Source organism: Amblyraja radiata, chromosome 9 (assembly GCF_010909765.2).
Source record: "Amblyraja radiata isolate CabotCenter1 chromosome 9, sAmbRad1.1.pri, whole genome shotgun sequence".
Classification (NCBI taxonomy): domain Eukaryota; kingdom Metazoa; phylum Chordata; class Chondrichthyes; order Rajiformes; family Rajidae; genus Amblyraja; species Amblyraja radiata.
The window spans coordinates 62,143,249-62,166,333 of record NC_045964.1 but is presented as its reverse complement, the minus strand read 5'-3'; the positions used below and the strand labels follow the sequence as shown (position 1 = coordinate 62,166,333).

Below are 23,085 nucleotides of genomic sequence, written 5' to 3'. Positions count from 1 at the left end.
TCCCTCAATAGCAAGAATGTCCTTCCTCAAATTAGGGGACCAAAACTGCACACAATACTCCAGATGTGGTCTCACAAGGGACCTGTACAACTGCAGAAGGACCTCTTTGCTCCTATACTCAACGACTCTTGTTATAAAGACCAACATGCCATTCGCTTTCTTCACTGCCTGCTGTACCTGCATGCTTACTGTCATAGACTGTTGAACAAGGACCCCCAGATCCCATAGTACTTCCCCTTTGCCCAACTTGACGCCATTTAAATAGGGAGAAGATGTTTTTGAAGCTGGAAGGGCTGAAGTTGGAAGTCACCTGGATCAGATGGACTGCACGCTAGGCTTCTGAAAGAGGTGGCTTTAGAGATTATGGAGGCATGACAGTGATATTTCAAGAATCACTAGCGACCGGTGAGGTCCCAGTGGATTGGAAATTTGCCAATATTACCCCGCTGCACAACAAGGGAGCAAAGCAGAATAGTGGGAACAATAGGCCAGTTTGTCCGACTTTGGTGGTTGATACGGTTTTAGAGTCCTTTATAAAGGATGTGGTTACGGAGTCCTTAGAAGTTCATGATAAAATAGGCCAAAGTCAACATCGCTTTGTGAAGGGTAGGTCTTGCTTGACAACTTTGCTGGAATTCTTTGAAATAGCAGGACAGATGACAAAGAGATTCCGTAGATGTTGATTACTTAGATTTTCAGAAAACCTTTGATAAGGTGCCACATGTGAGGCTGCTGAGGAAGATGAGTCCCCACGGTATCAAAGGGCAGATACTGGTATGGAAAGCAGGTTGGCTGGATGGCAGAAGACAGAGTGGCTATAAGGAGGGCTTTTATTAGTTGGCTGCCAGTGACTAGCGAAGTTCCGCAGGGTCGGTGCTGAGGCCACTACTCTTCATGTTGTATGTCAATGATTTGGACAAGGGGATTAAAGCTTTTGTGGCCAAGTTTGTGGATGATATGAAAATAGGTGGAAGGGCAGGTAGTGTAGAGAAAGTAGAGATGCTGCAGAAGGACTTGGACAGGTTGGGAGAGTGGGCAGAGAAGTGTCAGATGGAATATAGTGCAGCAAAATATGGAGTCATGCAGTTTGGTAGTAGGAATAAAGGTGTAGATTATTTTCTAAATTGGGAGAGAATCCAGAATTCGGAGGTGCAAAGGAACTTGGTAGCGCTGGTGCACAATTCCCAAGAAGTTAATCTGCAAGTCGAATCGATAGTAAAGAAAGCAAACTCAATGCTAGCATTTATTTCAAGAGGGCTTGTATACAAAAAAAAAGGATGTATTGCTGAGGCTCTAAGGCGCTGATAAAGCCGCATTTGGAATATCGTGAGCAATTTTGGTCACCATATCTGAGGAAGGATGTGCTGGCTGTGGAGATAGATAGATTCTTGATTAGTACGGGTGTCGGGTGTTATGGGAAGAAGGCAGGAGAATGGGGTAGGAGGGAGAGATAGATCAGCCGTGATTGAATGGCGGAGTAGACTTGATGGGCTGAATCGCTAAATTCTACTCTATGACCTTATGATCTAATATGAAAAGTTGAATCAGAATATGTTTACATATTCTGTTGTGGTGCTGCAAGTAAGTATTTAATTGTTCCATTTGGAACATATGACAATTAAACCCTCTCGTCTCATGACTTGAAAGGACATTTGATTGTATGTGCCATTACTGCTTGTAGGCTTGGTACTTCTGTGTTCTGGAAACTTGCACTGGGAACTTTGAAGATGAGAAAGAATTGATAGAAAAATGAACTATTGATAGTAACTTTTCCATGCTTACAGTTTATAGACAAGCAATGAACAGCAAAATGTTTGAATCTGATATGAGGATTGCAGCGATGCATGTGAAAAGGAAACAGCTCCATCTACTCCTACCTAATTATGTTCAACCAAAAAAGAAAAAGGTAATATAATAACTTTAGATCTATAAAATTAATTATGTTCCCATCGTATCTATAGATTCCAAATGATCACCTCTTCTAAATGATTAGAAATTTCAAAATGTTTTGACTGCACGTTACAACTTCGTGCAATATATAATCTGTACCAATGTAAATCTTTGGGACAAGATATTCATTATCAATTCATTTCTTTCACTATCATATTTGCAATGCTTGCATTGTAAGATGACAAACAATGTTTCAGTTCATCATACTGTGAAATATAGTAGCTATCTTCAAATATTCTGTTAAAATTGGCTTTCTGAAGGCAGTTATCCTAATAAAAGACTTGCCATTTGTTTCCATCTAGTTCTTATTTTGCTATGCAATGAAAATCTCAGTTTTATTTTTAGTGATAGTGGTTCTTAGTGAGCGCTGTCTTGTTATTTAATTAACATTGCAAGTAAGGGATTTCTGAAACCTCTTGCATTGTGCATAGTACAGTTGGCTGCACGCTTTGACTGAATTGGCGGGCTCCATGAACCTTGATTCTTCACAGGGAAGGTTTGGTTGGGGTGGAAGGTTGCAGCATGAGTCTCTGCTGCAGAACCACTACCTAATGATAGCAAAGGTTTTGATAACCATTAGAATAAACACCTCGAGGAGTTTAGATTCATTCTGAAGTGAAACGGAATCTGTTTCGGACTAACTCCAGTCATGTTTGTGGCTAAATTTGTTGTAAATGTCTTTGGACGAAACAGCGGTTGAATTGCTGCCTTACAGCGCTAGAGTCCCAGGTTGGATCCTAACTATGGGTGCTGTCTGTATGGAGTTTGTACATTCTTCCTGTGACTGTGTGGGTTTTCCTCATGCGCTCCGGTTTCCTCCCACACTCCAAAGATAAGCAGGTTAATTTGGCTTGGGTTAAAAACTGTAAATTGTCCCTAGTGTGTAGGATAGTGCGGGGTGATCGCTGGTAAGCACGAACTCGGTGGGCACAAGGGCCTGTCTCCCAGCTGTATCACTAAACTAATCAGGAGGGTCTATGTCATTTATCTTCCAGGACTATGTATAGGACCCTCTTGCGTTTTGCAAACACCCAATGTATAGAATGCATCCACTTCCCTATCTAGCTACTGATTTTAAAACTTATTTCTCATCTTAGCATTCATTGGAGGGGAGCAAAGCCAACTGTGAAGATGAAAATAGCATGGAAGCCTCTCTGGACAGTGACCATAGCCTGCTGGTGCCTTCCAGTCCGTTACAGAATGCCAACAGTCCCCAGAGGTAACATGGATATTATTGCCTTTACATAGAAATGATTTGGTTGAAAAATGTGTTTTCCTTGCAAATCCGTACAGAATATTTCTAAAATTCATACTTATTTTCAGGGATTGGAGGGGCTCGGTATAGTTAAAATATTAATTAATATTGCATGAATGGGTGGGTGGAATTTCTGCTGCTAACAGAATAGATTATTTTGAATTAATAAAAATTACTTACTTAATAAAATAGAAATGCTCAAAACACCAAGTAATTTTAAGCTTGCGATGAGTTATATTTCCATTTCTATTATCTGAGCACTTAAAGGTTAATAAATTGGACATTGACATTGAACATTTATAGAAAGAACTGATGGAGGAAAAATTGTTATCTGAATGTTTCCTTATTTTCTGAGGCACACTAAGAATGTTTTTTTTTTTTTTTTTTTCCTTCCTCGCCTTAAGTAGTCCCATTACTGCTGCTTCAACAGTGAATGTGATCAGTGTTCCAAATTCAGAAACCCAGGTGGAATCAGAGACGACTCTTTCCAAAGGAAATTCCATTTCCCGTTCAGAGGGTAAGGAGCAGATCTTTCCGGTTTCATGAGGACGAAACTGAGTGTCGTTGTACTTGGCGATTTCAGAATAACTTCAACCCTTAAATAAAAGTACTGTTTGTTTTTTTCCCCAGCCATTGTTCTACTTGACTGTTCACATTGATTTTGTGGGGGAATTGCACTCTCACTGGAGAATACCTTTTTGTATGGAATGTCATTTTAATCTATGACCAGCCTATCAGAAGCCAGTGAAAGACTGGAGTTTTATATAGCTATGGAAAAAAACATCATTATTCTCAACAGTGTTAGAACTGTTGCCTTGCAGCACCAGAGAACCGGGTTCGATCCTGACTTTGGGTGCTGACTATGTGGAGTTTGCATGTTCTCCCTGTGACCGCATGGGTTGGTCTGTTTCCTCCCACATTCCAAAGATGTGTGGGTTTATAGATTAATTGGCCTCTGTAAATTGCCCCTGGTGTGTCTAGACAATATGTGCAGGTATAGGCCATTCGGCCCTTTGAGCCAGCACAGCCATTCAATGTGATCATGGCTGATCATCCACAACCAGTACCCCGTTCCTGCCTTCTCTCCATATCCCTTAACTCCACTATCCCTAAGAGCTCTATCTAACTCTCTCTTGAAAGTATCCAGAGAACCAGCCTCCACTGCCCTCTGAGGCAGAGAATTCCACACACTCACAACTCTGTGAAAAGGTGTTTCCTCATCTCTGTTCTAAATGACTTACCACTTATTCTTAAACTATGGCCCCTGTTTCTGGACTCCTCCAACACTGGGAACTTGTTTCCTGCCATCTAGCGTGTCCAAACTCTTAATAATCTTATGTTTCAATAAGATACCCTCTCATCCTTCTAAATTCCAGAGTATACAAGCCCAGCCGCTGCAATCTATCAACCAATGACAGTCCCGCCATCCCGGGAATTAACCTCGTGAATATACACTGCACTCCCTCAATAGCAAGTGGGATAACTGGTGTGAACAGGTGATCAAAGGTTGGCGTGGATGCAGATAGGGTAGCGGGGTTTGAGGCTTTTAGATAGGCACATGAATATGCAGGAAATGGAGGGTTATGGATCACTTGCACAGGTGAGATTGGGATTATCTTCGCATGTTCGGCACAGACATTGTGGGCCAAAGCGCCTGTTCCTGTGCTGTATGGTTCTATGTTAATAGCTTATAGATTTCCGTGTTTAAGTGCTCTATGCCAACTGCATGTCCTGGGATGTGGCTTCTGCATAAATAATACCAATATTTTTAAAGTAACATAAATAACTTTGTCTCTAGGCTCGGCCGCATCCTCCAGTGACCACATTCCTCAGGCCTCTCCAGTACCTGCTTCTACTGCGCAACCAAAATCAGCAGTTAACCAGGTTTCATCCACGTGCATCGGCAGCCAGCCTGCAAGTTCCACCACAAAGGCGTCTAATCCTGTTCCCTCTGGGGGGAAGAGACCGACATCGCCTGCTATCACTGAATCTGCAAATACCGAGGTTTCTGCATTTGTATTTGTGCTCATTTTCAACCACAGTTGAAAAATCTCAAATTAAGTACTCTTTCATTTATTTCCTTTGTGTTTTTGTTCATTAACACAAAGGCTGCTTAGTTGTGATCCCACGTGGAGGGGGAAGAGAATTAATGTTTTTAGTGCGGCGAGTGAGAGTGAAGGTTTTTATTAGCTAATTATGAAATGTTAACTAAAGACTACCTCATAGAATTTTGTGCCATAACCTAGCTTATTTTCATTTTTCACTGACCAAAATCTGCTTTACCTTTATTGAAAATGCATAGTTCTCATTTAAAAGCATGCTATTTGATTTACCAGGGCAAATAATGGGTTTTGAAACTTGCTTTCAATCGGAGACCTGAAAAAGGTTCAACAATGATAACCATAATATTTTAATTGCATACACGGCCAGCAGAATAAAAACTGATTCAGCGGTGTAACTATACTCTAGGTACAGAGTCAATTTGTCACCCCCACTGTCATTCTTAATATAATAACTTGCTCTGGTTTGGAGGTTATTTTCATTGAGTTGTTACCTCGATTTAAAAAAATACTTTGCAAAATGTAAAAATTATTCGATATATAAATCTGTTAAATTGAGGGCAATTGGACATCTTGGTCATCAAGGGCCAAAGTTTTCACCCTATATGACTCTAATGTGACTATCTTTTCATCCACTAATCTGATTAAACAGAGTTTAAAACATTTTTGTGTGTTAGTAACATTCCCAATATCTAATTTCCAGTCACTGTACAAAGGTGTGGTTAATCTCAACCAAGCAAATATATGGACCATGAATATATTTATATAACCTATATAGTTTTCATGATACCAGAGATGGACTAGTGTTTTAACTATTTTAAAAGGGCAGTTAATCATTCTATCCTGCAGATAGTGACTCTAAACAATGAAACACCCCTCAGCCAACTAATCTCATGTTTATTGTTTAGGAACCTGCAACAAATGGGGTACCAATGGATCAGAATCTATCACAGAGTTCAAAGAGAACATCCGCGCAGCTAACTGAAGGTTCACCAAAGAGAAAGAAGTTGGATGTGAGTGGCTGATTCTCTGTCACTTTACAGTTAATGAAGCTTTTTTCTAGCTCCTTCCTTCCTCGTCACTCCTCTGCATTATCTTTGGTCTTTCAGTTTCTAAACTGCTACCCATTTATACTGTTTTCCTAAAAAGAAAATCCAATTTGCAATCTTTGTTTCCTACCTTTATTTTGTCAGCTATGTATTTGATGTCCCTTCCACTGGGTGATGGTTCTCTGTGCTGAGGATGACTCCTGTGGGATTTTTTTTTTTACTCAAGAAAAGGATGGGAATTTTTCAGATTTTAAGTAAATCTAATTTAAGATGTACATTATTTTTAAAAAGCTATAATTGCAGTATGAATGTTTCATATTTGCTAGGGATCTGCCTCTGTGAATGAGCAAGGTGACTGTTCGGCAAGTCCTAATACTGAGAAAAAAAGTGATGAAAATATGAAGGTAAGATGCCATTTCCAGTGCAGTCTGGGGATTAATTTAGTTGCTCTGCTGTATAATAGTTGGATTCTACACAATTCTTGATGTTGAATATTGAGAAGAACGGTGAAATGCCAACTTGAGAAATTGTGGTTTAGTGCTAATCCATATGTGTTGCCTTTTTGGGGCAGGTTGCTGAGTCTGAAGAAAAGATGCTGCCAATCCAATCTAAGGCTTCTATCTCACAGGCAAGTTATTTAAGATGTGCTTTAGCATTTAATCACAAGATACATAGCTATTTTTACATATTACAGTAACTGTGTAGGGACTTATTTTCATCATGTTGCATCGTCCTTCCTGAAGGCACTAATTCCTATTGGGAATTGATTTCCAAAGAGCAGGCCATCTACTGGTATCAGTTAAATGGCCATGCAAACACAGAGTTTTGTTTTTGTTGTTGTTTTTTTGTGACAGGGTGCAGCCAACACTTGTTTGCCCATGCAATCACATGCATAACCTAACTAGGTTTGCGGGCCGCAGTTAGGAAACCTGATATTTTTCTTCCTCTTCCATGGAAACCTCAGAGCATTGCGGCAAATCATTTCCTAACCCCCACCAGTCCTATTCTAGAAAATGATACTAATAATCAAAACTGTGGCCTCAGTTGCATTGTTATGGGTTAACCATTGTTGCCAGTGGTGATGGTGGAGGCAGACATGATAGTGACATTTAAGAGGCTTTTAGATAGGCACTTGGATATAGATACATAGATACATAGAAAATAGGTGCAGGAGTAGGCCATTCGGCCCTTCGAGCCTGCACCGCCATTCAATATGATCATGGCTGATCATCCAACTCAGTATCCCGTACCTGCCTTCTCTCCATACCCCCTGATCCCTTTAGCCACAAGGGCCACATCTAACTCCCTCTTAAATATAGCAAATGAACTGGCCTCAACTACCCTCTGTGGCAGAGAGTTCCAGAGATTCACCACTCTCTGTGTGAAAAAGTTTCTTCTCATCTCGGTCCTAAAGGATTTCCCCCTTATCCTTAAGCTGTGACCCCTTGTTCTGGACTTCCCCAACATCGGGAACAATCTTCCTGCATCTAGCCTGTCCAACCCCATAAGAATTTTGTACGTTTCTATAAGAACCCCTCTCAATCTCCTAAATTCTAACGAGTATAAGCCAAGTCTATCCAGTCTTTCTTCATATGAAAGTCCTGACATCCCAGGAATCAGTCTGGTGAACCTTCTCTGCACTCCGTCTATGGCTATAATGTCCTTCCTCAGATTTGGAGACCAAAACTGTACGCAATACTCCAGGTGTGGTCTCACCAAGACCCTGTACAACTGCAGTAGAACCTCCCTGCTCCTATACTCAAATCCTTTTGCTATGAAAGTGCAGAAAATGGAGGGGGTATGGATCACTTGCAGGCAGAGGAGATTAGTTTAATGAGGCATCGTGTTTGGCATGGACATTGTGGGGCTGCAGGGACTGTTCCTCTGCTGTACTGTTCTATGTTCTATTATTTACTTGAGCTAACCAAATTCTTTGCTTTTTTTTGTTTCTCTCCCTTTTTAATTCTGTTGTTCTCAATTGATACCACTAACTGCTGCCAACAAGTTGCTAATATATCTCAACTTTTTATAGCTGCAAGTTGATCGTGCATCACTACCCTATGATGTGCAGGAGCTCACCGTAATTTTTCTGTGAATACCACCTCAACCATTCTCCACACTCGTTATTTTGCACCTTTTTTTTAAAGTTGTGTAAAGGTTCCAGATAAACATACCTGATAAATTATATTAACATTAATCCAGGCCTACTGATTCAAGATCAGAAAAAGGTGGTGCAGGGTATCCACTGAGATGGTGCAGATGTATGCACAAGGCTAGAACAATGTCATTTTTTCTTGTAAAGTTGTTGCAACATTATTGTTCTGGTCATCGTTTGATATGACAATTAAACACTCATGATATAGGATCAATTTTTATTAGGGTACGATCATTTTAATAAAACTGGTAGCATGGAACTAGTCATGTGATCAATATCAAATACTTCCAAATTCATGTTTTTGTATGTGGTAGCGAATTTGAACCCTACATGTGTTGTTGATCTTACTAGCAACACTCTTGCATTGAAGCATAACGACATTTCTTTTTACACACAGGAACCAATGAGCACAGAACTTTCTGATGTTTCCTCCCTTCCTGTAAACCCTGTTCCAGTAGTTAAAAACTCAATAAAGCTGAGGCTAAACCGGTAGAACTGCTACCACTCCTGGGGCCATAGAACACAAAGAGAAGAAGGACATGCGTGCATGCGCACAAAAAGAAACATCTCTGGGAAGAGTCATCTGTTTGCTGGCTGCAGATTCCTCCATGGAAACATTTTTAAAAGTTCTTTGGACAAAGGTGATGGTGGCATATGGTGAAGTTGGACGATAAAGGCTGTAGATTTTTTTTAAACATGTCCTAAAAGACTTGATCATTGTCGAATCTGGAGTCTGGTAGAACTCGACCAGTGATAAGGATGCACTGCGGACTGACTGGTCATGCAGCGAGTGCATCTTGGCGGAGTACTGCTGATGTGTTGGCAACAGTTATGTTAGTTGAAACAGTTTTTTCCAAGAACCATTCTCCCTCCCGTTACCTTTGCTCTTAAAACTGCCTGCAATTGTGAAAAGATTTTTTTAAATGTTTTTGTTGACCAATTGTTCAGTCATATGGGCATTATTTGTGAATTTAGGTTAGTGCTGGTATTGGGGGAGATTTAGTAAGGAAGGACCCTTGTACTGGGACATACCATTATTGATTTCAGGGCACTAATCTACTTTGATCCAATTGATTCTTTCAAACAGCAATGTGAAATCGGCGCTTAGTTCCTGGTGTCTTACATCCTGGAAAGGGTACAGGAGCTGCTGCATTTCCCTGGTTGCTTCCATTGTTTGTCTGTTGATTTTTGATGGGTTAAATGTTAATTTGACTTCTATTTTTGTGCCGCTGTCAGGAATAGGTTGTCTCAAAACCAAATTCAAGTTGGTTTGTTTGCGACTGGTAGGTGTCATGTTAAGATACTGAACATTTCCATTTTGAAGCTGGTTTCCTATCATACCTAAATGGATTTGAGATCTACTACCACTAGGATGAGTCACTGCTTGACCAACGTCATATCACTTCCCAGTCAAATTGCAATCCAGTATAAAACTCATCCATATTTGACATTGATTGAGCTCATCTATATTTGACATTGAAACTCGAGTGAAAATCTCCTGCTTGTAAAAAAAAAAGTAGACTTTGTGCTTCTGCATGGTACATAGTTCAGCAAATTGCATGGCCCTTATGCATCCATGAAGCATGCCAAAATAGGTTTAGAATTCACCTTGTTCAGCGAGGAATTTGCTATAGTTGTTTGCGTTGACACGTTTGACCATGGACAGTTCCATTAAATCTCGCCGGTGTGCTACAATTCTTTCTTTTTCCTTACAAGTACCGTTATAAATGTTATTTTAAAGCCAAAAACTTTCTTCTTTGGATCAGTACAAAGAAAACACTTTTTCTGGTTTGTCCTCAAGTTATATATCAGTTATAAATCCTTCAAGACTTGGTATGATGGAATGAATGTACTTCAGGCATGTGAGGTCCAGTAAATAGAAGTCCTTGAAACCATTCAAACTTCCAATTTTCATCATGTCACATAACTACATGCAGGGAAAACCCTTTTTACTTTAATGATCTGAGAGGTATTATGTCAACATTGAGATATATATATGGCAGCATGTCAAGAAAACGGGTTCTTCCTCAAATTTAATGCATCAAGAAAGGCTGGTAATGATGCTACTAGCACCATTAAGTTTTATATTGGTGACTCTGGCTAGCACTTATAGAAGAAAGTTATAGAAGAGGTAGTTCTGAGAGCCAGTCACCCATGGGGTTTTTTTTTAAATTGTAAAATAGAGCATGAGATTCAAGTTTTGCCATGCTGGAAATTGAGCTGTTTAATATGAGCAGGTTGTTGGCTCAATCCACAACTAATTCACTCATTGTCAACCTGGGCACATCATCTGCGGATAGCTTGGTGACATTATTTATGGTTCTCCATCGCAAGACTCCAGTGCTCAAGTTTTTAATGAGATGATGGAGGGTTTCCTCCATGCATTGAATCCTTTGTATTTTCATTGACTTGGAATGCTTTAAAATATTTTTCATCAGTTTATTAAAAGCAAGAGTGGAAGAGTTGCAATATTGTAAACGTTCGGGAAGTGCTTTTGGAAGTACTAACATTTTACAGTTTTAATTTTTTTTAATTTAATAAAAAGTATGTGGACCATCTTTCTCACACTGCGTCCCCATTCGACACAGACTCCAAGAGTGACTGAGCCTTGACTGTAAGCTGAAAAGGTAACACATTTGCAAATAGCATTTAAACTTGACGTATGGGCATTTACGTTTCCTCCATGTGAACAGTTGAAATCTGCAAAAAAGCGACAAGCTGAATTGAAACTTCATTGTCCCGATGTTAGATATACATGCATGCTTTTCTCTCTTGGTTTCTGATCCTTGAATAGGTCTCCCATTGTGAAATGGTTGACCCACTCTGACAGAGCTGAATTGTGCATCCTTCCAAAATATTTATGGAAGGCTCAATTGCCTATGCTCCAAATGTATTCCTTTTTGGGTCCCCCCTCGTCCCGTCCCCCGTCCCCCAAGTTTTTTAAACTTTGGATGTACTGTCATTAAAATAGGTTTAACGAACCATCAGGTAATCTACTAAAGTGTAATGTTTTGTAAAGTATTCCATGTTTTTCTATGCATGGTGGCACCGCAGAATGTTTTGTTTGAGGGTGGTGGGGTAAGAACGCTATTTCGAATGAAAGGAGCTATTAGAATTTTTGTGGTACTTGGACAATGCAGCCTCTGGCTGCACCATGATGATAAAAGCAGTTCTGGTTTTGCTCTTGCAGCTAGCTGTCCACTGAATTGTGATTTATTTTTTTCCCTCCCTGACAGCAGACCTGTTTTTGAATTGGAGTTTCCAAAAGCTTTCTTGCAGTGCGCTGGATACCACAGTGCGTTTTGTGGTGGACCAGGGAGTTTCAATACTGATTATTAGGAATGAAAAATAATTGAGAATGTAAGTAAATGGGTTGGAAAAGTGTGTTTTCTGAATTGAAGGCCTGCATTGGCCATTGTTGATAAAGGGACACAATTAAATGCATTTCATGCTGTGGAGAATAAATGCAGCAGATTCTGCCTTCAGTGCATTGGGGGAGGAATATGGGTAGCATGGTCTTTACCTGCCAAGAAGCTACCCCAGCTAGTTGCATGTCTGTAGTAGGAAGAGAGCTACCCAATGAATTGTATGTAGGGAGTGATGAGATGAATGCTGATTAACTAAGAAAGTGCTTGCATTGTAGACTATTGTATATTGTCATGTGTGAGGAGTTCTGTTGGGCATTTACAAAAGGCCAATTTCAGGTTTTTGAGGAGTCCTTGATTAACACCGTCGTGGATCCAGTCTTAATTTTATTATGAAAATGCAAAGAAATTGGATGGAGAATACTTGATGTGCGGAAAGCTTAAGATGCGCAAATTGTAGCAGGGGTAACTTTTTGGCGTATATCCAGCGCGCCATTTGAGCTGTGATATGAGATGCACTAATGTAGGTGTGCATGATGAGCAGCTGTCTGCAGGGCTGGGGAATGCCAAGGTTCATACTGGCAAGGGTGCATGGTATTGATGTATACCAGGCTGATCTACCCTTTTCATCGATTGATTGCAAACTTTTAAAAAAGCTTGCTCCCTATTTGGGTACAATTGCAATAAACTGAACGCATTCTGTTTTTTCCAAACAGCCCCACCACCACCACTGCCCATGTAGAAAGCAACTTTAGCCTTTATTCCATACATTCCTAGAAAATAAAATCACGCAGGTTATGTACACCCATCCTGGTTGACCAGAACATTAACCCGACTTTAGACTTTCATTCAGTGACCAGGTGAGAAGTTGAACTTGGCCGCTTTAACATGGCAGCAGCTTACAAGTTGCTTGATGTTAGGTACAATATCTGCTTGAGGCTTTCATGAGTGTTCTGCTTTCAGTCTGTTTAAGCCATCTCTATTAAAAACTTTAACTGTGTTACCTTTTTGAATGCTATTGTCGGCTAAGCAGCTGGTTTCCTTACTAAACTGCATGAACAGCAGTTCAAAAACCCACATAAACTGCAGCCTAAGATTCTTTAAACCAGCGATTTTTATTTTAAACTTTTTCCTTGAGGATGAAACGGTGCTGTGTTGACCTGTTCTCCTTTAGCAGGGTGAATGATAACTGGCTTTTACAGAATTAAAAGAAAAATAAACTCGTTTCAACAGTCATTCATTTTGGGAATTAATGTTTCTGTTCATCTGCCTGAATGTGAAGTAAAGCTGTCGCAGGTTGTGATTGGGTGGGCTATTTGTGGACAAACAAGAAATCAAAAAGCTTTCATGTGAATGCACCTCGTGTTCTGCCAAAAAGAGTGCTAAAACTATTTTTTTCGTTGTTGGTGAACTTGTCATAGTTTTTCCTTCCTCACAGTTTTAACTGTTGCTTTCGCAAGCTGTACTCTGCGGCTCACAGATGGAGTTCTGTTTTTTTCATAGTGTCTGTACACTAGTAATTTTCAGAAGCTATTTTGTATAGAGATGTATTTCTTCATTTAAAATAAATAAAAATGCAGCACAAAATTAAGTGATGTGTGAATTCTTTGAACGACATGCACCCAGGTTTTACTTGGCTACAGTCTTAATCGGGGCACAGTTAAGAGTCTGAAGGATGTGGGTTTGAGCCTTTATTCCAAACGCTTAGATGTAAAGATAGACGCACAAAAATAGATGCTGCCTAACCCACTGAGTTACACCAGCATTTTGTGTCTATCCGAAATATCCTACAAGCCTTTGTCAGCTGCATGTTTACTTGTGCTGCCTTTAAGAATCAGTGGATGGTGACGGTGGCGGCTAGTTAACTATCCCACTAACCTCAAGGATATTGTTCTAAGAATTCATCAGGAGAGTGTCATGGGCTCAGCGGTCTTTAATTTGCTCATCCATGACCTTCCTTCCATCAGAACATGGTGAAGATTGCAGTGTTCAATTCCACTGCAAGTCCTGAGACAATAAAGCAGTTTGTGCCTGTGTGCAGCAAATCCCAGGCAACATTTAAACGTCAGCTTATAATGTGCTAAAACCCTCACCTTTATTTACCCGTGTAACACACTCCTGGCCTGCCTGCCTAGTTCTGCCTTTTGTAAGCTGCAGGTTAACCAAAGCCCAGCAGCCCATGTCTGTGAACACTGACATTTGTCAATTTTCAGTTAAGCATCAGGTCACTTTTAGAAAAAAAAATTTCCGTATCCTCATCCCTTCTGATAACTATATTGGAAAATGTTTTATACTATTATGTGAAAATCAAAGTGAAATAATTGTTTGGATGTGAATCGGAGTAATGTTCAATAGTTCAAAGGACCTGTTCAATGACACCAAAGTTGCTATGGCATCAGTTTTACTGTGGTGCCCCTTACAAACTAGTGTGAAGGTACTAGTTATTGTATCTGCTTTAAATAACCTTTTATTAAATAGTTTGCCAGCGACATGTAGAAATTAAAAATGAGCGACATGTAGAAATTAAAGAACCTTTTGGTTACATGTGGGGATTTTTTTTTTTCTCGCAGAAAAATTGTAGATATAACTTTTTTTGGTTTGACTACAGTAATTTCTGGCACAAAAGTCATCAAAATATTATCTCTGCTACATTTCAAAACAACTCCATTCAATAGTACTTTATCATGTGCACCTGAGGAATATAGTTCTCGGCACTTTAGGGCATCAGCTCCTTAAACTCCAACGTCCACAATGGGGTAGAGGTGAATGGGACAGTACCCTATCTTATGGAAGGATCATTCATAAACTTGGTAGGAAGGGAAGAAGCTGTCCCTGAGTCTGATTTACGTATTGTCACGCTTCAGTACCTTCTACTGGACGGGATCAGGGAGAAGGAATGACTGGGGCAGAGATACAGCACGGAAACAGGCCCCTCCAAATCCACACCAACCAACGATCCCCGAAATTCTACGCGCACTAGGGACAATTTACTGTTATACCAATTATACCACAACAATTAACTTACAAACGTACATCTTTGGAGTGTGGGAGGAAACCAAAGATCTCTGAGAAAACCCACGGGGAGAACGTACTAACTCCGTACAGACAGCACCCGTAGTCAGGATCAATCCCGGGTCTCTGGCGCTGTGAGGCAGCAACTGCCACCGTGCTATCTTTGACTATGTTGGCTTTTATGAGGTAGTGTGACTTGTTGATGGAGTCAATGGTGGGAAGTCTGGTCTGTGATAGACCGCTATATCTACAGCTCTCTGCAATTTCATCCGGTCTTGAGCAGGGCTGTTTCAAAACCAGGCTGTGGTGCAAAAATAATCGTCTGCTTTCTATGGAGCATCTGTAGACGTTTGTAAATCACTGGAGACATGCCAAATGGGATTAACGTCACCTGAGCTTAGTTTAATGATACAGAGTAGAAGCGGGCTCTTTGGGTCATTGAGTTCGTAACACCCTGGGTCGCTTGCGCTGTATGGGAGCAACTCTACCGCTGTGCTGCATGTAAGTGTGAAGCCCACTCTCGGCATAATATATTTGCCCTGAAGAAGGTGCGAAGTGCTGGCGTATCTCAGCAGGTCAGGTAACATTTCTGGAGGAAATAGACTATGTTTCTGGGCGGGAACCTTCTTCAGACTGAATGTAGTGGAGGAGGGGAGAAAGCTGGAGGACAGGCAGGGGCAGGACAAAGCCCGGTGAGTGATAGGTGGTTACTAGTCAGGGGGGTTTGGTTTGCCAGATTGGTGGACAAAGGCCAGAGATCCTTCATCAGGAAGAAATTTCAGCGAGGTCACCTCATTCATCTACGTTCCAGGAAATGTATTTATTTATTTATTCGCCCCACATGGATGTACTGGTTGGTCTTTTTGTTCCACGACCTAATGAACTTGAACTAAAGGGCTTGCCCAGTTCAAAAGGCAATTAAGATCTGTGGATGTCACATCAGACTACATCAATGGTTCAATGGCACTTCATTGTCACGTGTACAGTGAAATTATATTTTGCATACAGTTCAGTACAAGTATTGCTATGATAACATGTATACTAAGCACGTCTTAGATTCAGTACAAGTGTACAGGAATAGTACACTGAAACAGTATACAAGAGTTGTGAGGTTTGGCATCATTTTCAAGTCCCAGTTGTAAGTGCAGATTTTCTTAACCTGGTCAGGAAGGTCCGTTGTCGTGGTGGCGTTGCAGGGTCAGCCTGGCCAAGCACGGCCACTGGTGATCTCCACCGCTCCGTGCCGTTGCTGGTCGAGTCTGGTCCATATGTTGGGAGCGGCGCCCGGTCCAGCCGAGCCCCAGGCTACTACAGGGAAGAATAGAAGATTTATGTTCCTTAAAGATACTAATGAAATAATTTGTTTGATTTATTGACCATTATGTAGTTCCATGCACTTTAATTTCAGAAGGCTTTTAATTAACTAGATCCAAATGGCAAGGTAGGATTTGAACTCATCTCTCTTAATCAAACTCCGGTAAAATAAAACATTCACTTCAGAAATCAATCCAAGGATTCAGGGAATGTGGAGGATAGATTTCTGAGGTTCATGAGTCAAAGACCTCTTAATTTATATATTTTTAGCAAAGCTGAAGGGGAGTGCAGTAGAGCTGATGACACAACCTGTTCCAAATCTAATAGAGGTCTCTCACTAAACTTCAGATGTTACATTAGCTATTGAGCTACATTAGGATTGAGTCTTTATGGTGCCCACTTCTCCTTTATAAAGCATCAGCCTGGTAGTATGGACTTTGCAACAGAAGCCAGCAATAGCCCTGGTTCCCTCTGTCCCACTGCCCTTCTCCCTCCACCCCACGGGACAGATACATAGATAGGAAAGGTTTGAAGGGATAGGCGCCTAACACTGTGTAGATGGGGCTTCTTTCCTGTTTGCTGTATGACCATATGACTCTTAATTGATCGCTAACTAGACAATGGAGCACGCCTCAACTCCCATGTGCTCCAGTAGGTAAAATGAGCACTGGCAGAGGTTTTGTCATGATTCCAGGACTGAGTGAAGTGGCCCCTGTGGCAGAATCTGGTGTGGCTTTGATCTCCTCAGACCGACAAGCCCTCTGAGACATCGCAGATTGTTCTAATTTAAGAGCCTCGGTACACCCCTGCCCCCTAACCCCCCCCCCCACCCCCCGCTTCTCCTCCACCACCAATTATCAGAGCGGCGAGCAATATCTGCTACAAGCAAACTGCTGCTTTTTATTAACATTGCAGTGACCCAGGGCAGACTTTTATCCTGTTCAACAAGTGAACGTGCTTTTGATTAGGCCCAGGGTTTAAGTTCAATGCAGGGTTTCGACGCATTCTTCAGGCAAACTCTGACTACCAGAGGTCTTGTCCTGTGGGACGAGATGTTACAAGAATTCTTGCCCCGTGGTTTTGTCTTCTTGTCTGATCGGGACATTAAAAAATAAGATCCATCTGTTTGACTGAAGGTTCATGCGGATGATAAGAATCCCATCACATAACCAGCAACGGAGTGAGTTCTTACCTTACATAAACAGTCTTTGTTTCAAACCAATTTGCTTGATGATGATCTGATGTGATAAGGACCAGCTCAAAGCATTGTTATTTAGAACTGACGTCCTTTGTAATCAGGCAAACTATGAAGGAAGGAACTGCAGATGCTGGTTTATACCAAAGATAGACACAAAAAGCTGAAGAAAGGTTTCGACCCGAAACATCACCTGTCCTTTTCTCCAGAGATGCTGCCTGACCCACTGAGTTATTCCAGCATTTTGTGTCGTCCTTTGTAATCACCCTGACACATGGACTTTATTCAGAGATACTGAGAAACACACAATAGCTTGAGTCCTGACAACACTTCATGGTTTGCAACAGTTTCTTTTATTTGGAAGGTGAAGCCCCATATTCAAAAGTTGCTTTGAAATTAGATCTATTTATAGAGTCCAAAAGATTCCACAGAAACGGACCTTTTGGCCCTTCATGCCAACCGTCAAGACATTCATTTAACTCTAGAGTGGCGCAGCGCTAGAGTTGCTGCCTCACAGAACCAAACCCGGGTTCGATCCTGACTACGGGTGATGTCTGTACGGAGTTTGCACGTTCTCAGGCGATCACTTCGCCGAACACCTCCGCTCGGTCCACAATAACCAACCTGATCTCCCGGTGGCTCAGCACTTCAACTTCCCCTCCCATTCTGAGTTTGACCTTTCTGTCCTGGGCCAGAGTGAGGACCACCGGAAATTGGAGGAGCAGCACCTCGTATTTCGCTTGGGTAGTTTGTACGCCAGCAGCATGAACATTGAATTCTCCAATTCCAGGTAGTCCTTACAGCCTCCTCCCCTTCTCAGCTCTACCTCTGGCTCCACCTCTTCCTTTCTTCTTCCCGTCCCGTCCACCCCCCCACCCTACATCAGTCTGAAGAAAGGTTTCGGCCCGAAACGTTGCCTATTTCCTTCGCTCCATAGATGCTGCCGCACCCGCTGAGTTTCACCAGCATTTTTGTCTACCTTCGATTTTCCAGCATCTGCAGTTCCTTCTTAAAGTAGAAACATCTTTAGGGCAATAAGAAGCTTCCAGGTGCAGGCCACCCTTCTGGACTAATCACAAGCATGCATTAAGCGTGAGTGTTCTGGACCTCCTGCAAAAGCCCAGACTTTATGGCAACCAGTGGGTCACAGGTGCAGAAGCTTCCTGAAACTTCTGCAAAGTTCCAGACTTAGTGGAGCCAGGTCCAGCAGCTTGCAAAGTGATGTCATCAGCCCATTCTCACGGTACACCCACTTGCCATTTCCCAAGTACCCAAATCCCTACATGTGCACCGGTGAACCAATATCGTGGCGCGTTGAATGAAAACATTTTCTCTGGAACTCTCTGCCACAGAAGGTAGTTGAGGCCAGTTCATTGGCTATATTTAAGAGGGAGTTAGATGTGGCCCTTGTGGCTAAAGGGATCAGGGGGTATGGAGAGAAGGCAGGTACAGGATACTGAGTGGATGATCAGCCATGATCATATTGAATGGCGGTGCAGGCTCAAAGGGCCAAATGGCCTACACCTGCACCTATTTTCTATATTTCTATTTTGGCACAATCTTGTTTTATGTATTCAATAAACGAGTTCGGTATTCTGACTGCGCATGCCCAGGTCATAGGTCACTGGAGAAAAACATTGGATCGAACCGTTGTTGAATTGCTACTGGAGTTAGTGACACTAGTTCTCCCTTCTCCACTGGTCCATGCAGAAGGGAGGCCGAACGTGCCCGTCCCTGTCTGGTGGCGGTCCCGGACTTGCAGCCAGCACGGGGGGGGGGGGGGGAAGCCCCTCTCCCGTTCCCCAGTCCCTTCCTCCTCTGTCCTGCCATCTATCCCGTTGACTGGCTCTCCCATCGCTGCACCGACTGAGGCCGGAGCTCCAGGTCTGTGGAGAATTGCACCTTCCCTCTCCTACAGTGAGTGGGACCCGAATCCCTCGTCATCTTCACAGGACACAGAGCGATCTTGGCGGGCCGGTGACTGTCCGCTGCGCCTCTTGCCTTTTCCAGTGTCTGGCGTTTGGCCCCCTCGGCACCGGAGCAGCCGGGGGTTTGGTGGAGGTTAAACATTACAATATTTTACATAGTTAAAAATTAATGCAGCATAAAAGTTAAAAATTCAAACACATTTTTCTAAAATGATGGTAACTTTTTCTTTTCACATACATTCTCTCACAGATTTGAGTTTGTATATTTTGGATGTTTTTATTACAGCATGTAATTATTCTGCAGCCCACGTGAAAACTTAAATTGCCCACTAGTGGGCGGTACTGCCCAGGTTGAAGAGCACTGATGTACATGTTTGTAGAATAAATGGTTTTGATTAAAATTATAAATTGTCCCTCGTGTGCAGGATGGTGTTAATTTATGGGGTCATCGCTGGTTGGCACGGACTAGGTGGGCCGAAGGGCCGGTTTCTGTGCTGTATCGCTACAGTCAAAAGTCTAAAATAGGGAGAGGAGACTGCTCACACACCTAAGAAAGACAGAAAAAGCTGGAGTAACTCAGTGGGACGGGCAGCATCTCTGGAAAGGTATAGGTGACGTTTCGGGTCGAGACCCTTCTTCAGACACTCACTGCCCACTCACCTGCGCTGCTGAACACTGGGTGGAGAGTAACAAAACAACAAATGTCAGTGGACTGAGTTAATTAAAGTTGGTGGCGGTAGGTGCTTGTTCTTGTTAAATAATGGGCATCTGGACAACCCACTGAGTTTCGGTCCACAAGCCCAAAATAAAAGAGCATCTGTTTTTTATTTGAAATACCCAGTACCAGACATGAGGCAGGAATGTGATCTGTTGCGAAAAATGCACGTTAAAAACATTCTTCATCTGTCGAAGCATGCAATGTATAAAATAACGTGCATCTCCCATCGATTAGGCAACGTGTTTGAGTTTTGCACATCTCTTTAGTCGTGCACTTGTGTTTGTGCCTGTCGTGCACATGTGCAAATTTATTCATATGAGTGTTTGTGCAAGTGCATGGTTGTGCAAGAGACTACGTGTGTATGTAGGCTGCCCAGGCCCCCAGCTGAAAATGCTTTGCACTTGTCTTGCACGCAATTAAAGCCTTCACTCAACATCTTCCCTCATCTGTTTGCTGATAATTGTTTCAAAACTTTCCAAGTTGGAATGACTCCTAAAATTCTCCTCCACTTTGCACATCGTTCCTCAGCTTTTCCTGCTGCCGTAGCTAGCTGGACAGGTATCCAAAAAACACTGCAGTTATGGGGTCATACAGCACGGAAAAAGGCCCTTCAGCCCAACATGCCCATACCGACCAAGATGCCCCATCTACACTAGCCCTACCTGCTGTGTTTGGCCCATATCCCTCTAAACCTTTCTTATCCATGTACCAGTCCAAATGTCCTTTGAGCAGAAAGGAGCTGCAGGTGCTGGTTTATACTGCAGATAGACACAAATTGCTGGAGTAACTCAGCTGGTCAGGCAACAACTCTGGAGAAAAAGGATGGGTGAGACCCCTCTTCAGAGTGAGAGTCAGGGGAGAGGGAACCAAGAGATATGAAAAGGTACATAGAACAAATGAATGAAAGGTATGCAAAAAGACTGATCAAAGTCAGCAACGATGATCAAGGAAAATGGTGGAGCCCACAATGGTCCATTGTTGGTCGTGGGAAAGGTGATAACGAGTAATACCCTCCAGAGTTCTTGCCTGGCCGGCTGAGTTACTCCAGCACACTGTGTCTGTCTTCAAATGTCTTTTGAATGGTGTTATAGTCCCTGCCTCAGCTGCCTCATCTACCTCCTCGGGCAGCTCATTCCATTTACCCATCACCCTCTGAATGAAACAGTTGCCCCTCATATTCCTTTTAAATCTTTCCCCGCTCACCTGAAACCTATGATGTCTGGTTCTTGATTTCCCCCCAAGCCTGTGCTGCGTAACTGTATACATGTAAAATCAGGGCTACTGTGCCAAAGAAAGACAGGAAGTGCACAGGGACATAACCCCTGATACTTGTACCAATCAAGAATCTGTCAATCTCCACCTTAAAAATACCCATTGACTTGGCCTCCACAGCCGTCTGTGGCAATGAATTCCACCTGAATTGGCTTCTGTAAATTGCCCCTAGTGTGTCGGAAGCAAAAGTGGGATAACATAGAACTAATGTTGACAAGTGATCGATTGTTGACATGGGCTTGGTGGGCTGACGGGGCTATTCCCGCTGTGTATCTCGAAAATCAAAACCCTTGTGGCATGGTCAATGCATCAATATTTATTGAGGAGTTTGGCTGGTTCGTGTGGTGAATCTGGATTCCTTGCCACAGAATTCTTTGCCACAGAAGACTGGGGAGGCAAAGTCCGTGGATATATTTAAGGCAGAGATTAGTGCCGGTGTCAGAGGTTATAGAAACATAGAAAAATAGGTGCAGGAGTAGGCCACTCGATCATTCGAGCCAGCACCGCCATTCAATATGATCATGGCTGATCATCTAAAATCAGTACCCCGTTCCTGCTTTTTCCCCATATCCCTTGATTCCTTTAGCCCTAAGAGCTAAATCTAACTCTTGAAAACATCCAGTGAATTGGCCTCCACTACCTTCTGTGGCAGAAAATTCCCTTCTGATTCTCAGACAGATTCACAACTCTCTGGGTGAAGAAGTTTTTCCTCCATGGCCTACCCCTTGTTCTTAAACTGTGACTGCAGGTTCTGGACTCCCCCAACATCGGGAACATTTTTCCTGTATCTAGCCTGCCCAATCTTTTAAGAATTTTATATGTTTCTATAAGATTGCCCTCTCATCCTTCTAAATTCCAGTGAATGCAAGCCTAGTCGACGAGGTTATGGGGAGAAGGCAGGAGAATGGGGTTAGGAGGGAGTGATAGATCAGCCATGATTGAATGACGGAGTAGACCTTTAGTTTAGTTTAGAGATACTGCGAGGAAACAGGCCCTTCGGCCCACCGGGTCCGCTATCGTAGATCAACACTATCCTACACCCACTAAGGGACAATTTACATTTATACCAAGTCAATTAACCTACAAATCTGTATATCTTTGATTGGCCGAATGGCCTAATTCTACTCATATCACTTATGAGGTTTTGGTTCTTCACCGAGGCAGAGCTAACAGTGTAAGCCGTTTGGTTGTTTATGTCCTAGGGTTCCTTCCTTGAGCTTTGTTCTTTCCCCGGGCTGTCAGGTGGGGGCGAAGGCTGTAATGTAATCTTCATAATACTCCTGCGGTTAATGGCGCTGGCCCGGATTCATGGCCATTTCGTGTCTGTTGTTTAGCACAAGGGACACCGGGGCAACTTTACGGAACGCTGGTTAGGCCAAACTTGGCATAGTGTGAAATAGGACACAAAGTGCTGGATGGCGTAACTCAGCGGGTTCAGGCAGTATATCTGGAGAACATGGACAGGAGATATTTCAGATCGAGACACTTGGCATATTGTGTGTAATTCTGACCAGCACACTATAGGAAGGATGCGATAATGCTGGAGAAAGGGCAGCAGGGTGGCGCAGCGGTAGAGTTGCTGCCTTACAGCGCCAGAGACCCGGGTTAGATTCTGACGAGCTTGTACATTCTCCCCGTGACCGTGTGGGTTTTCTGAGAGATCCTTGGTTTCCTCCCACACTCCCAAAGACATACAGGTTTGTAGGTTAATTGGCTTGGTATGAATGTAACATTGTCCCGAGTGTGTGTAGGATAGTGTTAAATTGTGGGGACCACTGGTTGATGTGGACTTGGTGGGTCGAAGGGCTGTAT

The 23,085-nt window shown here is 42.4% G+C and overlaps 1 protein-coding gene across 2 annotated transcripts in view; it reads left to right on the top strand.

The window, feature by feature from the left end:
- Positions 1-13,421, top strand: part of papola (poly(A) polymerase alpha) — a 67,177-nt gene extending 53,756 nt beyond the window's left edge. Inside the window, exons 16-23 of one of the 2 annotated variants that reach the window (XM_033027605.1) lie at positions 1,785-1,906; positions 3,048-3,169; positions 3,610-3,722; positions 5,004-5,209; positions 6,174-6,278; positions 6,641-6,718; positions 6,886-6,942; positions 8,867-13,421. In XM_033027605.1, coding sequence (XP_032883496.1) covers positions 1,785-1,906; positions 3,048-3,169; positions 3,610-3,722; positions 5,004-5,209; positions 6,174-6,278; positions 6,641-6,718; positions 6,886-6,942; positions 8,867-8,962 — 899 coding nt within the window. In that variant the 3' untranslated portion in view covers positions 8,963-13,421. The remainder of the gene's footprint in view (positions 1-1,784; positions 1,907-3,047; positions 3,170-3,609; positions 3,723-5,003; positions 5,210-6,173; positions 6,279-6,640; positions 6,719-6,885; positions 6,943-8,866) is intronic. The other variant, XM_033027606.1, reaches the window with a different exon arrangement.
- Positions 13,422-23,085: the final 9,664 nt, after the last annotated feature.